Below are 20,777 nucleotides of genomic sequence, written 5' to 3'. Positions count from 1 at the left end.
GTTTAATATGTTTAATAGTAGTAGTAATTACTATGCTCTGTATTCTCAAGAACTCCCAAGTATTTTACATTTAGGAGGGAAAATACTTCATCCACTTTTAAAATTTAGCACCCAGCTGTCAGCATAGGGCACTTTAGAAAGACCAGACTGTAGAATCCTAAAGCTATTTAGCCAGGACTCCAGGGTTTATTCCTCTACTATCATGAACTTTACATGAGCACTACAGTAGTTACAGTGTTTACTACTCGACATACTTATAGTCTCATGTCCCAGTATTGACCAGAGCTAGCCTTGTTGAGCTTCTGAGATCAGCAGATCTGTAACAATGTTACAGAATGATTGTGTATTAGAAGAGCCTGCCATCATGGTTCTGAGGAAACATCACAGTTCTGAGTCTTAAATTTAACTCCAGTTAATTGCTCATTTAGAATTCTGACCATATTAAAATTCGATGTATAACCTTCAGGATACACACTATTTGCTGTTGAGACCCCTGCTTTGGACAGTTGCCTTTCTGTACCGTCATGTTTGTTTCTTCCTTTATTTTTCAGTCTGACCTCAGTGCTGCACTTGACTGTTCAGGATTACTAAACAGCTTGGCTTTTAATGCTTTCCAAACAATGTAAATCTTTTGTTAATAAGGTAAATCTTCTGCTCGTTGCTGGATATTTCTCATCTGTAGGCATATTCTATCAATGAAACAAACCACTTCTTGTCAATATGTATTTATTCAGGAGCCACTCCATGAAACTCCTGCAAAGTGTTAAGCAATATATTTACCTCTTAAAAAAAACTTCCCTTAAAAGAAAAGTAGTGCCTTTTTAGTTATTAGAAATTGTAATGTGCTTTAAAATGTAATGCAATAATACACATCTGAACATTGTTGAGATTATTAAGGTTTCAAACCTCTTGCCCATAACAGAAACTGGAGAGAGTATTGGTTGCCATGAAAAGTTCTATAATCACTTTCAAAAGTGAATGCAAATGCAGCTAAATGCAGAAGAGCAGAGTTTTGGCTGTGCTCTGATGCTTTTGTTTGCATGTACAAGGACTTTGTAAATATGTGCGCATTTGATTTCATGTTCAGGGCTACACTATGGCAATGTTAAATGTGTACAGCATTGCACTTGCTGAAGCACTGTGGCAACCTGCAGTGCATCAGAGGCACTGACTCTGGAAGGGGTACAGTTCCTGAATCCCGCAAACAGCAGAAGAGCTCTGCTTCTGAATGAACCTTCTCAGCACAGTCACTGATGAACAGAGCATTTATTTTTGCTGATCCATTTCTACAGTTGGCCTCCTGTATAAATGTTTTTAGAATTATTCTATATTCTGTAAACAAAGTTCATGGATCATGCTGTATAAGGCCACATTGCTTAAAACAGTCTTTTTGTCTTTACTTACTGTTTTTCATTAATCAGAGAAGGTTAAGATGTTTATTGTACACACACAGTGTGAGACAATGTGTTCTTCAGTTTCTCCAAATGGAAATAAACATGTAAGACTCATATGTATTTGCTACTTAGATATTGTTGCTCAATTCTCACTATGCTAAAAGTTATAAATATTCTGTATTTACATTCTTAATGTATTATTTAGTTGTAGTCATCTGTATTGTGAACTAGATTTTATCCTCTGCTAGTTAAAACACTTCACTAACCATTTACAAGATGTAAGCACATTTGTTCAGCTTTTAGACCTTTTGATCAGCCCAAACAATTATTGACAAAATCAGAATAAATCTAATGATGTAACCCTTTTAGTAATACACACTTTTTCACACTTAGGAGCATCATTTCTTAAAAATATGTATTTTGTCTGATATTATGCTAATTATAACCCCAGTAAATACTGGATATTGTAGTATTCCAGATATTCACATTTAAATATATGTGTCATATTTATGAGGAATTTACAGCAGTTTCTGAATCCTGGTCTAAGGCACATTCTGTGACCTCTGACTTTCATTCTAGCTGATCTTTCAATGACTTGCAATATTAAACTTTATATAAACTATTTGCATTTCTAAAACACATTTTGATCACATTTTGAAAATAGACGAAAACGAACAAAATATGAACAAAGCAACCAAAGCACTGAGGATATAAAACAGAAGAAAGCAATGTTAGTGGGCATTAACACAAGCCAGACATCATTGACCAGGTATACAGCTGTGGGATGTTTTGAGATCATTGTCTCTTACATTTTGAAACTTTTATATCTTTGTGCCCACCTGAACACTGACCCAGTCTTGGGTCTCAATATATACTTCCAGGTTCAATGTGTACTTGTGCTCCCCCTAGACACTTTAGATAGCATCATGGTCCCCTAAAAGTGTGTTTAATTACAACACAGTGCTCATTAGAAATCCTAGAACTCTATAATCATAACCCCCTTATGCAATTCATCTTTCTCTTCTGCTTATTAAAGAAACAGAGGGCTTACCATTCTAACAAATATTTCTAATGAGGATGGTCACCCAAGGACTTGCAGTCTCAATAGGGATGCCCTGGCTCGTCTTTCTTTTTTAATTACATCTCCACTCTGCAATACAGTACATGCTGGAGAAGATCTCAAGCTCTGGGTATCGTGGCTGAGGGACTTACCCACATGAAACACTCCTAATGGCTCTGAATAACCTCCTGTGGTGCCACTGATCTATCTTTCAGGCCTTTTAAAGGAATCTGTTTATCTCCATTTTTTTCTTTCCCTAGAGTTCAGGGCATAAGTACACTCACTATGGAACCCTTTCTATTTCCCTTTCAGATGGGTCTTGCATTCAGGTGCTCTCTCCTCATTTTTCTCTTGCTCAGTGTGTTGGAGAGGCACAGAGATGCATACTCTCCACTTCTGTGCTTGCTCACTCTTCCATTTCCTACCCCTAGTAGCTAATTATCATAGGACCCTCCATCCTGTGTCTGTAAGGGTTAGGTACAGTCTTATGGTGTTTCATACACTATATATATTAACATTTTATATAGATTTGATGCCATATTAGGTCTATAGAGTTATTACATATTGCAATCAGGACTATCGTCCAGCTTCTCTATCAGAAGTTCTCTATCCCATATACTGTACAATTATCATTTTAGACAAGCAAGGAAAGACATACTGTATATGGTCTAAAGAGAAAGACAAGTCCTCTTTAAAAAGACCACCAAAAGAACAAACATAGACAGTAAAACCTTTCTTTGCAATGCTTTCTTTCTCAAAAAGCTGAACAGTATGTGAAATTATGACACGTTAAAAAACACCTTTCACCCAAACTCAATCAATGCTTGCACAAAATCATTAGAATGAGTTATAATTTTCTTTTTGTGGGTAGTTGTGATTTCTTACATATCCAACATTCAACAATGTGTTTCAGAGCATTTCACATTAGGTACAGTATTAAGCTGTTTTAATGTCTGTGTCTGGAATTACATTTTCCTTACCTTTCTAGGGAAATGTTTTTTTCTGGGGAAATATGGTCTTTCTATTTGGTCAGATTAACTATTTCACAGCTTGTGAACATATTGAGAATAATTAATTTTCCTCACTCTTCTTTCTGCAGTACAGAGAGCAGGAATGGAGTACAAAAACACATTTAAAAAGATCCAATTAGGATGTCCCAAAAATCATTGGATTCTCACAAAAAACATCAGTGTGGACATGAGTTTCCTTGATATCTTCAGCAGCAGGTGAGACAGAAATGGTTTGTCTAGAAATCATCAGAATGCACAGTCTGCAGTGATGGAATATTGATGCACAAAGTCAGCCTGACATACCACTGGTATTAATATACTGTGATGCATTAAATTTACAACAAACGCTATTGGTTCCAATACACGCTTGTTGTGGGTTTAATGCCTCTCAGTATATTGTGCTTCAGATGACCAAAAACCTAAAAAAATAGTCTTCTAAAAACTCTTGTAATTTACTACAAAATGTCTTACTTCTGGTAACTACTCCTTCTAAGCGGATAATATTGGGGTGATCGAACTGCGCCATGATGCTGGCCTCGCTTAGAAAATCACGGCGCTGCTTCTCCGTGTATCCTGACTTCAGTGTCTTGAGAGCTACTGGGATCTCCCTCTTCCCTGGAAGTTTCATGCGGCCATAGCAAACCTCTCCAAACTCCCCTGGGAAACACACAAAAAACAGGATTCGGTGACAAGCCTGAACCTTACCGAATTTCTCAAGTCTGAAATTTGTAATTCAGCTTTGCTCACCATGGTGCAAGTTGTTGTTACTCACTATTTTACAGGAGACTAAGCCAATGCAACCTCCATTTTTAAAATTTGATTTATTTTTATACTTACTAATTATTAATTAACTTTGCTCACATCTACAACTTTCATGCAGTAGCAGACGTTTCAGTGTCACTAACCCTGGTGCTGCAAAGATCCAATCCAGCAGCTTTTGTTGGTCACCATTAAATCACTAATTTTTAGAGACATGGAATAGTTTCATTGTGATCAATTCAGAAATTGTTAAAATGGGTCATTCAGAGATTGGACCAAAAAGTACAAAATTACACTTAGGCCCATAAAGATCTTTTATCTTAAGTGAACAGATTACTTGTTTAATTGATTTATAACTCACAAATCTTCCCAATCATTAAACACAGGTAACCTTTAGAACTACCTGGATTTGGGCATTCCCAGATCAGGGTTGGAAATCTCTTGTTTAATTGAACCTCTTGGATGATTAGGCATAGCTTCAAGTTTGCTATTGAAATGAAATTGATCAAATCCAACTACAACTACAGTATACAGTATCCTGTACATTCTCCCCACAACTTGCCTAAGAAGTGGATGTTGCCTTATTTCTGTCTGAACAACTCAGAGTAGGTGACCAATTTAAGATGAACAGAGATGGAAATGGCACTGTGCTACAGTATTGTGACTTTGCCAATGAACACACCAAAGAATGTACATTCCACACACTCAAATGAAGGTAGGCATGAAACACTTTGCTTCAGAAATTGTTTCAGAGTTAATACTACTTACTATCTCTATGCAAGTTCTTAATGTCTGGTAAAACGTTTTATCATCTGGAGTTCAGTTAGATTAATTGATTATGAGATGATATAGGGTAAACACAGGGATATGGCTAAAATCCAGTGCTCTGCAGCATGTACAGTACCATGTACAGTACATCTTACAGTATATTCACAAGGCAAACCAACAGTGTAGTGAGTACAGCTAACATACATTATACGGTCGGTGGTATGGTGCAGTTGGTCAGTAATAACAGTAAATCCCATAGGTTCTTAGAAAAGCACAGGGTCATTTAGATGTATCATAAAGAGGACATTGTTGCCATTTAAAAACCCTACTGTGACCCAGCAGTGCTTAGCAAAACTATATGACTGGAAAATCCTGCTCACAGTCAATGAGTGACTTAGCCCATATTTGAATGAGTGATCTTTGGGTTATAGCAGGCAACCTCCCTTCCAAGCACAGGCCTTCAGTTGCTTAGCCTTTTCCTACTAATACAATGCTTTCAATAAATTGGTCAATTTTTAAAAACAATTAAACAAGCTGACAAATATGATGCAATAGCATACTTAATATTTTAACTAGTCTGATTGAGGAAATGACAGTGCTGGACAAAACTCAGGGCTCTCAAAAAACTCCTTTAAATCATGAGGAGTGAACCAGGGAGGCAGCTGCACGGGTGAAGTTGGGTTGAAGGGAGGGGTGCAAAAAAAAGATGCTCACAGAGTTGTGGGTTGCCAGCGAGTATTTATATGTAGGAGAAAGGAAGTGCAAGATTAAAATTTCACTTCCTCACAAACTTCTGTGAAATAATAGGGTTTTCCTAAATAAAATTGTGATCCACACACACAGTGAAAATGATGGAACCTGAATGCCTTTTTGCAGGACATTGATGGCAGTTTGTAAAAAACAGCTGTGTTGTTGAAGTGATCTGCTCTGTTGCAAAATGAAACACTGTAGTTGTCTCAGATCTTCATGTAGAATGTGCTGCTATTTGCCACAAGACTTACCTGAGCCAATGATTTTTTCAATTTTTATTCTAGATGCTTCGATTTCCCTAGCAAACTCGTGGACAGCTTGACACGGGTCTTCATAAGTGTGGGGATCAATATAGAACCTGGGTTCTGGGAAGGTAACTGTTGAATGGGAAAACAAAAACAGTGACTTGACCTAGACTTTGAATGATAAGCTCATGCTAGTGCTTTAAATATGTCATGCAACATACTGTAGCTTAGTTAGATACAGTATAGCAATACAGGCAGCTGCAGTGAGCAGTAATAAGAAGTACTCTAAACATTTTCACTAAACTGTAAGCTTAGCCTGAACAGTGTTGACTGTAATTGTTAAAACTTCTCATATACAGTAGGTATTGATTACACTGCATCTACTACAGAGTCTTAATTACAAGCATTGTAGTTTTTGTATTAAAAACCTTAAATCTAAAACTACAGTTTCTACAAAAAATACTATGGTTATATGCTCTTATATTATTTTTTCCATAGGACAGTTATGATCTGATATAAAGAAGAAAAATGTCCCTTTCCCAGTGAAAAGCTTAAGTAAAGAGACTCAAAGGGTTGTTTATCTGCAAGAATATCTTTGAAATTTATGGGTCAGTGTTGTCAAGGGAGATGAAGTTGAAAGTGGTAACGAACAATGAAATACCCACTGTGCCCATTCTGGTAATGCATCTTTTCCTCATCGGGCTCCTGGAATGCTTTACTATAGCCACAGTGCCTGGAATATACATGATAAAAAGCAGAAAGCTTCAGAAAAACATATAATTTTGCTCATTCTCCTTACTGTGGAATATGAGTACTTTTGAATATGACACTTTTTCTTAACTTAATAATACAGTATGTGAAGAACATACAGTACACCTTCTTAAGACAGCACAAGGCCTTTAGTTTCAGTTTCTCTTATTGCTTTGGGCATTCCAGTTAATTAAACCTGAAAGGCATCTTGATAATTTTATGTCCCACAAAAAACCACGCCTTCAAGGATCCTGTAGCAGAATGAAAAAAATCTCGGATGCTGGCAGTATTCAGCAATCTGTCATCTAACTTTGTTGCAAGAATCCTTAGAGAATCCAGTAAATTTTGTGAAAGACCCCTTCAGGAATCCCACACAAAAGGCAGCAGAAAAAAAAAAACGTCTCTAGATCAGGTGTATGATTCCTGTAGGGAAAAGGCTGATAATTATGATTTGTAACAAACATTCAGAAGCAAGACATACCCCAGCTGGTGCCAATCACTAGCTTTGCTATGGCATAAATGCATAGTCTATAGTTAAGGAAGAGTTAATATATTCAAAATCTCCATTGAGGGCTTGTCTACATGTTCCAAGGATGTCCCCAGGTAAACTGAAAAAAAAATTGAACGAGAATAAAAAAAGTAATGGTGTTTGGGTCCCTGTTAAAGGTGATTTATTTTATAAATCTATGTGTTTTTTGTTTTATTGGTAACATTCTAAATTTGAAGTTTCATTTTGGTTGTATACTATGCTGGTCATATGAATTTGGGAACTCGAAATATACATGATATAACAGGAGTACTGCAAAGGAAGAGGAGCAGATATTTGGTATGGGGCAACACTTTACACCCCATTATTTTTATAACTGTTAGAGACTGTAAAGTATATAAATATACAGAAGTAGCTTGAGTTTTTAATAAATTCACCAAAAACTTAAAAATAATCTGAAATTGTTAATAGTTAAAAAGTAAATACCTACCTACAGTACCTAAATATCTTACAGTATATAATGAATAATAGCCTTTATACAGTATATAATGAATAATAGCCTTTTGTTTTGAAAGAAATAAGTGAATTATGGAAATAATCATTTTACAGACATCAAATCAATAAAGGGGTGTTTTATATAGTTTATTGGTAAAATAAAAAAATCCTTAATTAAATTTTTTAGATTGGTAGTGTATTAAAACTTGATAAATAAGTTGATAACAGCAATAATAATAGCAGTAATAGTATAATCTAAGAATACGTTTGTACAAGTATTCCAAGATTTAAACAACATCTAAGAAATAGTTCCTATCGTACAGTAGATGTTGTTTGCTTATATTGTCTGCCAAGCCAATTACTTCCAGAAACATAACAAGTTCAACAAAGGCCACTTGACAATGAGGTGGAAATCCACTAAAAAAGTATTATGTGAGGAACAGGGGTTTAAAAATGTGGTTGTGACTGCCGTATTATTGCAGGGTCTGGCTGCTATACATTTGTACACAATGGACAGTGAGCCACAGCATATGAAGAGTCACTCAACACAATAAGATGACAATACAACACAAGAATGACTGGTGATAAAATTTACTAATCTTGCCTTTTCTTGCAGATCAGAATAGCTAGGAACATCACCAATCCTGTGACGAGTGCAATGCAGATCCAGATTATGGTCATTGTGTCATATCGAAGAGGAACTGCAAAAATATAAAGAATGAGACAGACCATATCCATAAATCACTACCAGACTAAAAACATTTTTCCCTTCTTTTAGGACTGAAAAAAAAAATCATCACACAAGTCCTTTATGGTGCAGCTGTACTTTAAAAGACCCAGCAGAGATTTCAAATACAGTCATAAAAATAATAGCCTTCTTTATATGAAACAATACTAATCAATAATGTAATCGGTTTAATATTAAACTAAAATACTCTTATTATATCTACTTTAGCTTCTATTTCTTTTATTGGTATTTAGTCTTCAATTTGAAGGTTTTAATGATTTTGCATCACCAAGTTTGAAATTACTTTGAAGCTAATTCCCTTGCAATGCACAGTGAACATAAGAACCTATATACAGTATGTGGTTCTCCAATGTGCTACACAGAGCCTTATAAGAGAGTTAGAATGGATTGGAGGAGCAGCACTCCTCTCCCTGATCGCAGTACTTTGGCTTTAGGTACCCAGGAGGTCCCAAGTCTGACCAGTGTGAATCCTACACACTCTGATGTGGTACAGTATTTGGGTAATGGAGCATCACATACTGTATTAGGGAATTCTATCTTCAGCCAGCTAATGACATAGCTTCTGAGTGAGTGCCTTATTGATTAATCCACATTCCACTTTTTTAATGTTCATTGTTACTGAGAACTACACTTTCTACTGCTATTTCTGGTAAAAATCTATATTTTATTAAATATAAAGCATTTTTTATCATTATTACCTTTGACATATTTTCTTGAAAAGTAGGAAAATACTTTGAATTTGATCTTTGAGCAGCAAAATTTTAAAAAATATTTATCACCTATGACGTTACAGCTTTTAATATAATGCGCCTGTATTTTTCTTTTCGTTTTTGGCCTGCTGACATCTATGCACACTTATGCACTCAATAGATGTGAGCTCCATTCCAGCACGTCCCTGGCTACTGTCTGTTTAAAGCTCTTCACAGCTGCAGCTGGAGAAATACTGACTGAATGTGTAACCATTTCTTACACATCAGGTGTTGAAGAAGGGCTTTCTCCCGCCAGCTGCATCTTATGTCACTGAGATGGCAGCCCTCGAGAGCACACCCCTGCTGCTCTGAATGGACAATCACATCTTGAATGTGTCAGGATGTGAACAATGAAAGAAAACTTCAAGACAAGTCTACTTAAACAGTTGGAATGAAAATTCTTCAAAATCCCACCAAATGCTTTTCAAAAGACTTCAATTACCCTAAGTCAGTAGCTGAATGTCTTTATGAAAACTTCCCTTGGTATGCCATACTATCACCAAGGTTTGAACATTGTTATTCGATAGTTTCTCTGTGGTCTTCTCTGGTTTAAACACTCCTTCAATGGGCCTTACCACAATGAACCATGGCAGTACTATAGACCAGGAGCACCATTCCTGCCCAGACACACACCTACTGATTGCTCCAGTCAAGCTCTCAGTTACACAACTGAAAACCCCTCAGGAAACCCCTGTAGAATTATTATAGGATTCATTTGTAATAATTGGCTTTTTTCAGCTATTTAAAATGTCAGTGGTCACCTTTTAATTGCTGCATTTCATGAGTAACATAAGCTTTTGAAATATTATTTTACTTATTAAACGCAGTGGTCAAAAGGTTTTGTTCATTTAGAGAAAATTAACTTGCAACTATTGAAATCAAGCAACATGTTAGCTCAATGAGAGCTCCGAATAGGTCATTATGCTGAGTTGGAATGAAAACGAGAAGGTGTGTGGTCCTCCAGGACCAGGATTGTAAACTCATGCTACAAACGACTGATAGAATATATGCTTTATCACCATGTGTTGAAACCATATGAAACTAGACCAAACTACTGGTAAAACCCAATATAAAAAGTGTATAGTAATAGTATTAGTAATAATAGTCTTAGCCCAGTAGGGATATTAATAATGCCCTGACTTTTTGTTGTTTTATGTCATTTGAACCTATCAGAAGACGTGTCTTTTTAGCAGGTTAGCAAAAGTCCCCCATGGAAATATGTCTGAGTCTTCTCACTGTTGATCGCTCTGCCAAACAAGGCAACCCATCAGACTAAACAGAAAAAAGCAATAGTCAGAAAGGGAGTCTGGCATAAATTGCAGGAAAGGCAGCCTTAAAGACATAATCGCTCCCACTGCAGTCATCCCACTGAAAGCCTTTCTCAGGATAATAAACCAATAGCATAAATCCACTTCTGGTGATCAAGCATTAGAGGTTACTAAAAAAACAAACAAACAACTACTGTATTTCCAAAACAAAAAAATATAAAGTATATTTCCTAAAGGAGATGAGAGAAATAAATCTGTACTGTGTCTCAGATTACGTGATTAGATTATTATTCAGTACTGTTGAGAGCGTAAATTCATTGTTTTCCCAATTCTGAAATGCTTAAAAGGAAATAAAATCAGACTTCTGTGATGCAGGAATCTGACATCTACAACTTTGTAGCACATTAACAGTTTTAGGTTTTCTAATTAGTTCATCTCATGCTATTATGAAGCTCTTGCTGTCTTTTCAAAAGGCAAGGCCAATTATGCCAATGCATAATAAGATATATTACATTTGAAAACAGCATCCTACCATTCTTTACTGGATTTTAAAACCGAATAATGTACAACACCCCCCACCGACTAACAAGAAATGAGATTGCATGCTGTGAAATCGAGGTGGCATCAACCTCTTGGCATTTCGAGTACCTCCTAGCTCCAGGGTGTCTGCCTGTGAGGAGGTGCCCTGCTCTCAGGTTTTCTCCTACTGTACCTCCGGATGATATGAAGGTTAAACTTGATTGGCCTCTCTAAATTGTCCCTTTATGGGGGAGAGGAAATTACTCCCAGTATGAGCAGCACTGATTGTGTGACTAAATAAGCTTGTCGTTCACTAAAATGGAACAAAAAGATCAGATTTCTGCAGTAATCTTTCTGCCACACTTTTTTCACACATTCTCAGCTAATAAGCATTTCACTAGCGACAACAACATCCAAGAATTGAATGCATTGTGAATTTGGTGAGAACTGGTTTAGCTTTATCCGCTTGGTTAATGGGTGGCATCTTGGCCATAGACCAAGGAGGCTCAAACCCCATTCAGAAGGAGTGACTTCAGGGGCAGCTTCAAGGTGGAGATGGGATGGAGAAGGGATGATTAGATGGATGTGAAGGGAGGCATTTGATGTTCAGTTTATGTAGCTGGTTTCATAATGGTTATGATTAGGTACTATACACCTGTGTGAGACTGACTTGTCATTATCCCTCCCCAACCTCAGTAAAGAACTTCCATGAAAATGACGCTGTGGAAAAGAAAAAAAACATGTAAACCTTATCTGTTAGAAGCACAAAAGCCTCTAGTTGTTAGGGGACACTGATCAGTGTTTTCATAGGCATTACCAGCTGCCTCCTTGCTGCTTTCTATAACTCACCTGCTTTACCAGTCTGGATCTCCACAGTCTGGCTGAAACGCCCACAGCCAGCGGAGGTCCTTGCTCGGACCTGGAACACGTACTTTGTTCCCGGTTTCAATCCGGACACCTTTGCGCTCGTGCCTTTGGACTTCAGTGTGGAGTAACTCTGCTGCTCCATATCCTAGAGAGGAGGATGAGGACAAAAGCCCGGATCAGTGAGCTCTTCGGCTCTTCCTTCAGATGGAAGGTCTTTCAGGCTCTGAATATACTACTTTCATTTCCAGACTACTAAATGAATTAGAACTTTTATTTTTACTTCTGAATCATCAGAGAACAAACGAAAAATGATGGGATTGTTAATATCTCCCATTTTTTTTAGCTTAATATCCATTAGAACCAGTTAATAGAAATACAATAAAATACAAATTAAAACAACAAGAGCAATAATTATATCAATAATAAACAATAATAATACCTGTAGCATTATATATAGTGTAGTAAAGTAACATGAAAGAGTTACATAAATAGAGTTAACACTACTGGACAACTTGATACAAAAAAAAAAAATCCTTCAAGATATGATTCTTTATTTAAACCAGGCAGGTCAATAGAGTTCTGTTGTATCAACAGTGAAATAGACTAGAGAAATTAAGGAAAGAAGATTAAGTGCATTTAAGGTTGAGGAGGCTCTTCTTTACACAAAGGGTTGTCGGAGTCTGCAAGAAGATACCCTGCCAGGTTGTTGAAGCTTTTCATTAAGTCCCTTCAAGAAACACAAGATGTGTGCAGTAAGGCACACGAAATTAAAAGAGCCTGAAGAAGTCAGTGGTCTCTTCTCCTTTCTAGCCTTTATTACACATGTATGGAAGGCAAATAAAAGGCATGCAATACAAAGTACTATTACTTCTTAGTCACTATGCTGTTGTTTTTAAATGAAGCTATATTTTAAAAAATAACCTGAAATCTGGGTAAAGAAATTGGTTGCTTCAGTTTCTGTTACAGAAAACAATTTATTTCAAACTGACAGTCGTATGCACCTTTTCACCTTTTCACATACTGTAAAATGTCAGTTTTTAGAAAACTAAACCTAAAACCGTTTATGAAACAATAAGTTGAATACATTAACACTTATGTTGTGTGATTTTCTTTATAACAATGAATAATGAAGAGTGGATAGAATAAATAAAATTCCTATAATACAATTCAATGAGCAGCGGTGAGGTGGCAATGTGGCTGAGGATCTGTGTCTGTGGCTGGAAGGTTGCTGGTTTGTATCCTGCAACTGGCAGAGGAATCCTACTCCGTTGGGCTCCTGAGCAATGCCCTTAAATCCAACTGCTCCAGCGGTGCCATATAAATGGCTGACCCTGTGCTCTGACCCCCAGCTTCTCCCCCTGTCTGTGTGTCTCATGGAGAGCAAGTTGGGGTATGTGAATAGACAAATTCCTAATACAAGAAATTGTATATGGCCAATAAAGTGATCTTAAAAAAAATCTTACTTTGGGCTGCCTCACTGCTGCCATGGTTAACATATTTTACTAATGTCAGTACCTTGGGGGGAGGGATTGAGACATGAATGTTTAAGTCACAGCATTGGCAGGTCCAATCAGGTTTCTTTCAGCTCTGTCTATCTCTAACACCACCAAAGTGCAGAGAACAGAAAATGGGACTGCTGTAGAGCAAGTGAAGCTGCTATTTAATAACAAATTAATTCTAATATCTGCCCCTAGAGACCTTGACAATGAAAAGAGCCTTGACAAATGGAAATTAAACCTTATTTACATTGCAGTCTTGTTGAACATCTACTGTTAGCTAATTTTCAAGCACAGTTTAGCTCTCTTGTAGCCATTAGCAGGACAAGGGTTTAGAGAAAATGTGTCACTAAGCCATAGTTATTTTTTTCTTGGTACTGCCATGACAAGGCATTACGGCTGCAAAATGTTTTCATAGTGTTGTTAATTTCTTAATTACAACATGTATAATCTATGTTATTGCTTCTTTAAAGTAAAAGGGGAAACAAAACTGAATCATTAGTACTGTAGTTACAGACTGATTATAGATGAGGTTTGCCCATTTAGTTTTTTTGGGTGCGTCTAAGGATTTGCAAAGCCGTTTTTTGACAAACACCATAGTTTTAGCTTTGACAACATTCATGAGTAGCGATTGAGAGTCAGTGATTGAGTGGAAAAGAATGTTAGCAAAACTTGAGAAGTCTTTCCAGTTTGTTACTAGTTGCTGATTAACTACGGTTATACAGTACAGTGGCACTTTTATTCTATAACATCCAACTTCCACAATATAGTTACTTTTTTTTCAAATGCACATTACTGTAAGTGTAAAGAAGTGAGTCCTACAGTATATCCTAGTCTATCCTACGCTACAGTATACCGTACTCCTTATTGTATATCCTTAGCAATGTTACACACAACTTCCCTTTATGTTTTATTATTGCAATTTTTTTTGTCAAGCTAAAGTCGTGTTTTTGGTCAATCTAGTCAGCTATTGTTTAAAGCGGTGAAATTAGATAATTGACAGATAATTTATTTTTTGTAGTTATGGTTTATTCTTGAAACTAAAACTGCCTTGTATCATTAGTCAACATAAGGGAGAGAAGCATATTTATTGTTTTATTGAATAACGCTAAAAAGGTGGTGATTATTAAATTGAACGCTGCTCTTTCCTAAACACCTAATCTTTACGTTTTAAAACATCTTAACTCTGCTACAGACTGCTGTTCATGGAACTGAAGATCTGAGATTTGTTAAAGAAGCAATTCAACTTTAAAGCTTTGTGTTTCTCCAGGTTTATATATGATCTTAAAATGACAGTTGATTCTGATAAATGATAACTTAATGGGTCTTTCCCTAACCTCTCTTCACCACCACTGGCAGGTTGTCAGTTACCTTCTCATAGTATTTGATCTCGTACTCCAGAATGACGCCGTTGGGCTGGTCTGGCTCATGCCACAGCAGTGTGACACTGTTCTGGCTGGCGTTTTCCTGCCGGATTGCGATGACCTGAGAGGGAGCTGCAGAACAGAGCAGGACATGACTTACTGTCAGTCCTCCTGGGACTCCTGTTCACAGTCCAACAAGACCAATGGCATTAATGACAGGCAGACAACCCACAGTCCAATGCCCAATGAGCATTCTGACAGTAAAAGAAAGAAAATCTCTCCAAGTCCATAGTTTCTCATTTCACCTCTAACATCCATGTGTCACAGTCGTCATCCATCCTCTAGAGGGCGCTCCAACCTTTTTGTATTTTAGTTTCAATATTACGTGCATGTGTCTCCTATTTTCCTGTCCCTATTTAAGTTTGGCGTCTCCAGGCTTCAGGGCTCGGTATTGGAGGATGGACGCCACGAGGCTTGCCAATTCCCTGGGCTCGCCGGTAGCCCGAGGACAGGTCTTATTCCCCGGCATCCTGACCAACTGGGTCCGGGGCTCAGAGCACCTGGCTCCATTATGATTTTACTGTGTTCCTGATTCCTGGTCCCCGTTGCTGTGTCTGTTTGGATGGATCTCCCAGCAATAGACTTTGGACTTCTACCTGGTTTCCCCTTCAGGATTGTTCTGGGCTTGTTTGCCTGTGCCATGCCCCCCGAGCACCGGAACACTGCCGTAATGCCCCCCTGTCAGTCGTCCCATCCTGATCCTGTTGTGTTTCCCTGTTGCCCTTCTCCAATCTCCTCCAGACTTTACCATTTGCATTGGGTCCTAAATACGCACTACACGGGAGTCTGAACCGGCTCCTGTTACACCATGATCATACTGATCTCTCCGTCTGTGTTCTTAAAGTGGGGTTTTGGAATTCCTATTGCAGAAAGACATCCTAAAACTAGGATCACACCTTCCCCATTGTCTCAATGGCAGACTCGTTTCCTTTTATTCCTTTCTATTCATTTGCAGGGTTTGACTTTATACCCTCTTCACCTCACTCGACTTTGCACCACCTGAGTGCCCACTCTGCTTCTCTCCTGCTCCTGCCTCCTCTACACTCCGGGTATTTCCTCTCCCAGCTTATGCTGGTTTTCTTCTCTCTCTCACACCTGAAGAAGGCACCACAGCCAAAACATTGTATTTCTTTTCTTCTCTTTTCAGCATGGAATAAACCTTTACTTGTTCCTTTAATCTGCAATGTTGCTTGCTTAATCATGTGATGGAACTTAAAATTGTAATGATTTAAGAAATAACTGAAGGGTATTTGCAACTGGAGAGGGTGCAACAAACTAACTGTATCTATGAAAGGGATTTTAAAAAATGACACCACGTGTCAGTGAGAGAATAAATGACATAATGTGGTCTCATATCCATATGGGATTAAGTAAAACAAATTAAACATACAACACAATCATTTTATTGCATCATTATTAGATATAGTTGTGAAAGACTAACTCTGCTCAGAAAGACTAGCTTTGCTCGGTAGACCTGTAGTTGATTTTAGTCAATGGGCCATGTACCTTTTTTCTGGGGTCAAATGTCAAGCATGTTTATTAAAAGAAAGAAATGCAGGATTACCCTTGCATGTCTGTCTGGCGTAGTATCCCCTACCTGCCTGGTTTGTGGTGACGTTGACAGAGGCACGCTGCTTTGGATCCAGGCTGAGATGGGAGACGCCATTGTAGGCCTCGATGTAGAAAGTGTAGTTCATGTGAGCGCCCAGGTTCAGCACTGTCACCCAGGGCTCATTTAGACCCGCCTGCTGGGGCACAAAGCGAATAGGGGGGATGACCCCTCCTCCACCTCCCCCTCCTGCCCCTGTGCTGCAGTCCTCGCACTGCCCCCAGTCCCCAGCACACTTCCAGCACCCCACATTGTATCGGATGTCGCTTCGCCCGCCTGTGTCCAGTGGCCGGCCCCACTCCAGGCTAACAGAGGTCCCATTGACAGATGAAATCACATTGACTGGAGTAGAGGGAGGCCCTGTTTGGGAATTAAGAAGAAGTGACTGCACTTTCCAACACTGAGTTTCAACAAAGGAATAATTAACTGCACACAAAGTAAATGCTTTTGACTGTCCTTTTCAATCTCCAGGCCTCAATCCAATTGAACAATTGTGATTCTAACTCAGGATGGCAGCTGATTAATGGAAGCCAAAGAATCTGAAGGACATCCAAAAGGCAATTTTGGTTGGAGGATTGTCCTTAAATGTCCACTCTAGTGTGCAGCAACGCATAGTACAGAGTAATCCCTGCCAGAGGAGGATTTACAAAACACTAACTAAAGGGGTGTGACCTTTGTGTTTTCTGAACATAAATTATCCATGACATGTATGACTTTGCTTTGCACAATGCTATTTAGATTACTGCATAACATTTTTATATGTATTTAAGGAAGGAACATTACCCTTTCTATAAATCTTTCTGTTATTTGATGTTTATTTCAGCAGGGGTATTAATAAATCTGGAGGCCATGGTATTTTCTTCAATGTAACTATAGATTCACCAAATATGAATGTCACTGCGCATGTACTGTATACTGAAATATATAAGTTTCCAGCACAAAAGGTATAAAATTGAATTTTTTGGAGCAAGCACAGTATCAGTAATCTTATATCCATGAAACCTGGAAAGTGCTGAAATCTACCCTGGTGACAGGCTCTGTCTCTGGGTGTTCAGGGAATGCTTCACTGTCTGTGAGTCCTGCTCTGTGGCTCTGAAGTTGAAGATGCCAGTAAGCTGGTCTGTGTTGAAATCCTGATGGGGTACAGCTGTTTTTGACACAGGCACTTTAAATGGCCCCATTTCTGTTTACTAAATTATCAGTTATGCATTGGTGTTCTCGAAACATTACACAAATATACTGGACCTACATAATGGAGAGGCAATTATCCAGGTATTCTAACATTATTGAGTAATCACATACTAAAGTTGTTTGTTGCTTTCAAGAGCATATATATACTGTATATATTTCCTAATCCTTGCTGAGGTTATGTCCACTGTACTTTGCACTTCACTCTTTTGCTGCACTTTTGCCTTTTTGATGAAATGTCATGAAAGCATACTAAAGAATGGCTCAGCACACATCGTGGGGTATGCAAGTTTAATTTTTCTTTTCATTTTTGCTTTTGCAAAGAAAACCTGTAGCTTTCCAATCTAACACTTCATTTCATAGTAAAATGAGCAATACTTCACAAAAATAAGACTTTTAACTGCTGTCTATTTGCTTACTGGAAATGGAATTGTTTCCAAGTGACTCATTAAGCTTCTTGATATATTTTTTTAAAATCTGAGTACAGAAGCATTTACTTGTAGTCAGTGGCTAAAAGCTACAGTAGTATTTCCTTTTCTGCCTCAACCTGACATCATTTGGCTCAAGTACTGTTTTTTAGGCTTTTCCAGTTTCATAACAAACAGATTGAAAAGACTGGAATCCGCTCTAAACACATGACAATTTGCTGCAAACAAATCTTTCGCACCATTTTAGAAACAACTGTGATAAATAAATAGGACTTATCATTTTTATAATGATACAGACAGAGACAGAAATAAAACATTTTCCAGCCTGTTTCAGGGTCCTAAAAATGCCTTTTTTCAGAACAGTATCTCATAATCATCTCATAATTTGGCATTATCCTCTGCTACTAAAATAAAATACTACATTTGTGAACATGTTACAGTATGTGTGTAACTGAGTTGAAGAGCAAAATTATCAGTTCTCTTTTTATGTGAGGATGGGTCAATCAACTTACAGTACAGCTTTTCATATACTGAAATACTTCAACATACCAGCATATACATTTTTGTGCATTGATTAATTCATCACTAGCAATAATGTTTGGATGTACAGTAGTAGAGCAGATTTGAAAAAAAAAACACAGGTTTGGTATTCTATGTCTTGAGGGCTTCCACATGGTCATCTTTGAATGAAGTTCAATTCTCTTTTTGTAAAATAGTTTTAACATTTGCAAAACAAAGAAATATGAGGAATCTTACATTAAATGTATAAACATACAGTAAATTTGACACAATCTAAGCATATGCTGCAATATTCCAAGTCACCATAATGTACTGAAGTCCAGAAAATACATTTTTGTTTTCAAACATACTTTTGGCATAATTCAGTATGTCTTGCAATGTTTTAAAGTACATTGAACAATTAAAAAAATCCCCCAGATTGTGAACATCTTTTATTTTCACTGTCTGTGACAACTAAAACTAAATTGACTGTGATATGAAAATTTGAGATAAAGCTAGAGTAAAGTGACATAATACACAGAACATGGCATGGAAGACTTCTAAAAATATAAAAACAAGTCACAAATACAAAAATGACCAAGACATATCTACCAAGTTAATTTTTGTGTGATGCTGTTAAAGAGGATAGTCGTAAAACAAAAAGTGAGTCTGAATTGGTTGGTCATGGGATATACAGTAAATAAAATAAATAATCCTTTCCAAGAAGTGATTTTGTTATTGTAGAATAAGGTGCCTGAGTGAGTGTCTGTTCGATGGTGTTGTGTACTGCTGTTCCTTCTACCATCAACAGTATGTGACTGAATCCCCTCCCAGCCTGGTATGAGTACTCACTTGTGCAAGGGGCAGCCGGCGAATCTGAAGGAGCACGGTAATAGCTGGTGTCGCAGGGGCAAAAGAGGGCCGCCCTCATTTCAGAGTGGCTGTGAAGGGGGCACTTTCCGCAGATTTGGTCCCCAGCTGTGGGCTTGTAAAACCCCACTTCACAGGCTAGTGGAAGAAAAGTACATTACAGCAACATTAGAAAAGTCACCTAAAGCATGTCGCATGACTACAGGTCTGTGTTTAAAATGCGGAGGCTAACACCTCAAAAATGCATTGAACACAGATTGTAGAGATTAAGGAAACACTGGCAAGGTTTTTATACTGCTTAAAAGTAGATGAAGAAGTCATCCACAGTCAAAGACAATCGGTGATTCCTGTGAAATCAACAGACCCACTGAATGGACAGCTAAAAGTGAACTAAAATTGAATTGAGTGCAAGGATACATATGAAAAAATGCCTAATCCTGAAAGAAAAATCTACATAGATAGATAATACTTTATTAATCCCATAGGGAAATTGATGTGTTACAGCAGTCCAGCCCAAGACAAGCAAAACAGACATCAGAATAGTTATAAAACAAAAGACAACAAAATAAATAAAAATACATAGGTGTGTGCAAAATGTGCTGATCATAGTCACTGTAAAAACAATACAATATGTGCAAAATGTGCATAGGTATATACAGACTGATTGTCCAAAAAGTACAATGGAGTAAACATGCTGTCCATAGAGGAGCAAATGAAGGGCTAACAGTCCTAGCCTAGGGCAGCGTTATACACCCTGACAGCCGCCAGGAGGAAAGACCTGTGGAAACGTTCCCTTGAACACCGTAGCTGGAGCAGTCTATTGCTAAATTATGCTTTGCTGCCCAGTAACAGTCCCATGAAGCGGATGAGAGGTGTTGTTCATGATGGCTGTGAGCTTGGTCAGCATTCTCCTCTCAGCCACCACCTCCATGGGGTCAAGGCTCATCCCCAAAACAGTGCCAGCCTTCTTGATAAGTTTATTGAGCCTATTTGCATCTTTTGTCATGATGCTGCTGCCCCAGCACACAACAGCGTAGAAGATGGCCTCCGCCACCACTGATTCATAAAAAATGTGTAGCAGTGTTCCACACACACCAAAGGACCTGAGTCTCCTAAGAAAATAGAGTTGGCTCTGACCTTTCTTGTACAGGGCGTCAGTGTTACCAGACCACTCCAGCTTATCATCCAGGTGTACCCCTAAGTACTTGTAGGAATGTACGCCCTCTATGTCCTCACCCTGGATGGAAACAGGGTTCAGCGGAGACTTATTCCTTTGAAAGTCAAAGATCATTTCTTTGGTCTTGCTGGTGTTAAGCTGGAGATGGTTAAGATGACACCACTCCACAAAACTGGTAATCAAGCTCCTATATTCCTCCTCCCTCCTCTCTCTAATAC

At 38.0% G+C, this 20,777-nt stretch overlaps 1 protein-coding gene across 1 annotated transcript in view; it reads right to left on the bottom strand.

The window, feature by feature from the left end:
* epha8 (eph receptor A8) overlaps positions 1-20,777 on the bottom strand; it is a 259,838-nt gene that overhangs the window by 18,557 nt on the left and 220,504 nt on the right. The window contains exons 4-11 of the mRNA XM_088616796.1: positions 19,365-19,520; positions 16,387-16,758; positions 14,737-14,861; positions 11,852-12,014; positions 8,323-8,419; positions 6,652-6,719; positions 5,993-6,118; positions 3,936-4,121 (exon numbers count right to left, since the gene is read on the bottom strand). Of these exons, the coding sequence (XP_088472922.1) occupies positions 3,936-4,121; positions 5,993-6,118; positions 6,652-6,719; positions 8,323-8,419; positions 11,852-12,014; positions 14,737-14,861; positions 16,387-16,758; positions 19,365-19,520 (1,293 nt within the window). The remainder of the gene's footprint in view (positions 1-3,935; positions 4,122-5,992; positions 6,119-6,651; positions 6,720-8,322; positions 8,420-11,851; positions 12,015-14,736; positions 14,862-16,386; positions 16,759-19,364; positions 19,521-20,777) is intronic.

Source organism: Lepisosteus platostomus, chromosome 23, assembly GCF_059453375.1.
Source record: "Lepisosteus platostomus isolate fLepPlt1 chromosome 23, fLepPlt1.hap1, whole genome shotgun sequence".
Lineage (NCBI taxonomy): Eukaryota > Metazoa > Chordata > Actinopteri > Semionotiformes > Lepisosteidae > Lepisosteus > Lepisosteus platostomus.
Note: the sequence above shows the minus strand (reverse complement) of the source record. Positions and strands in the feature narration are given on the sequence as shown.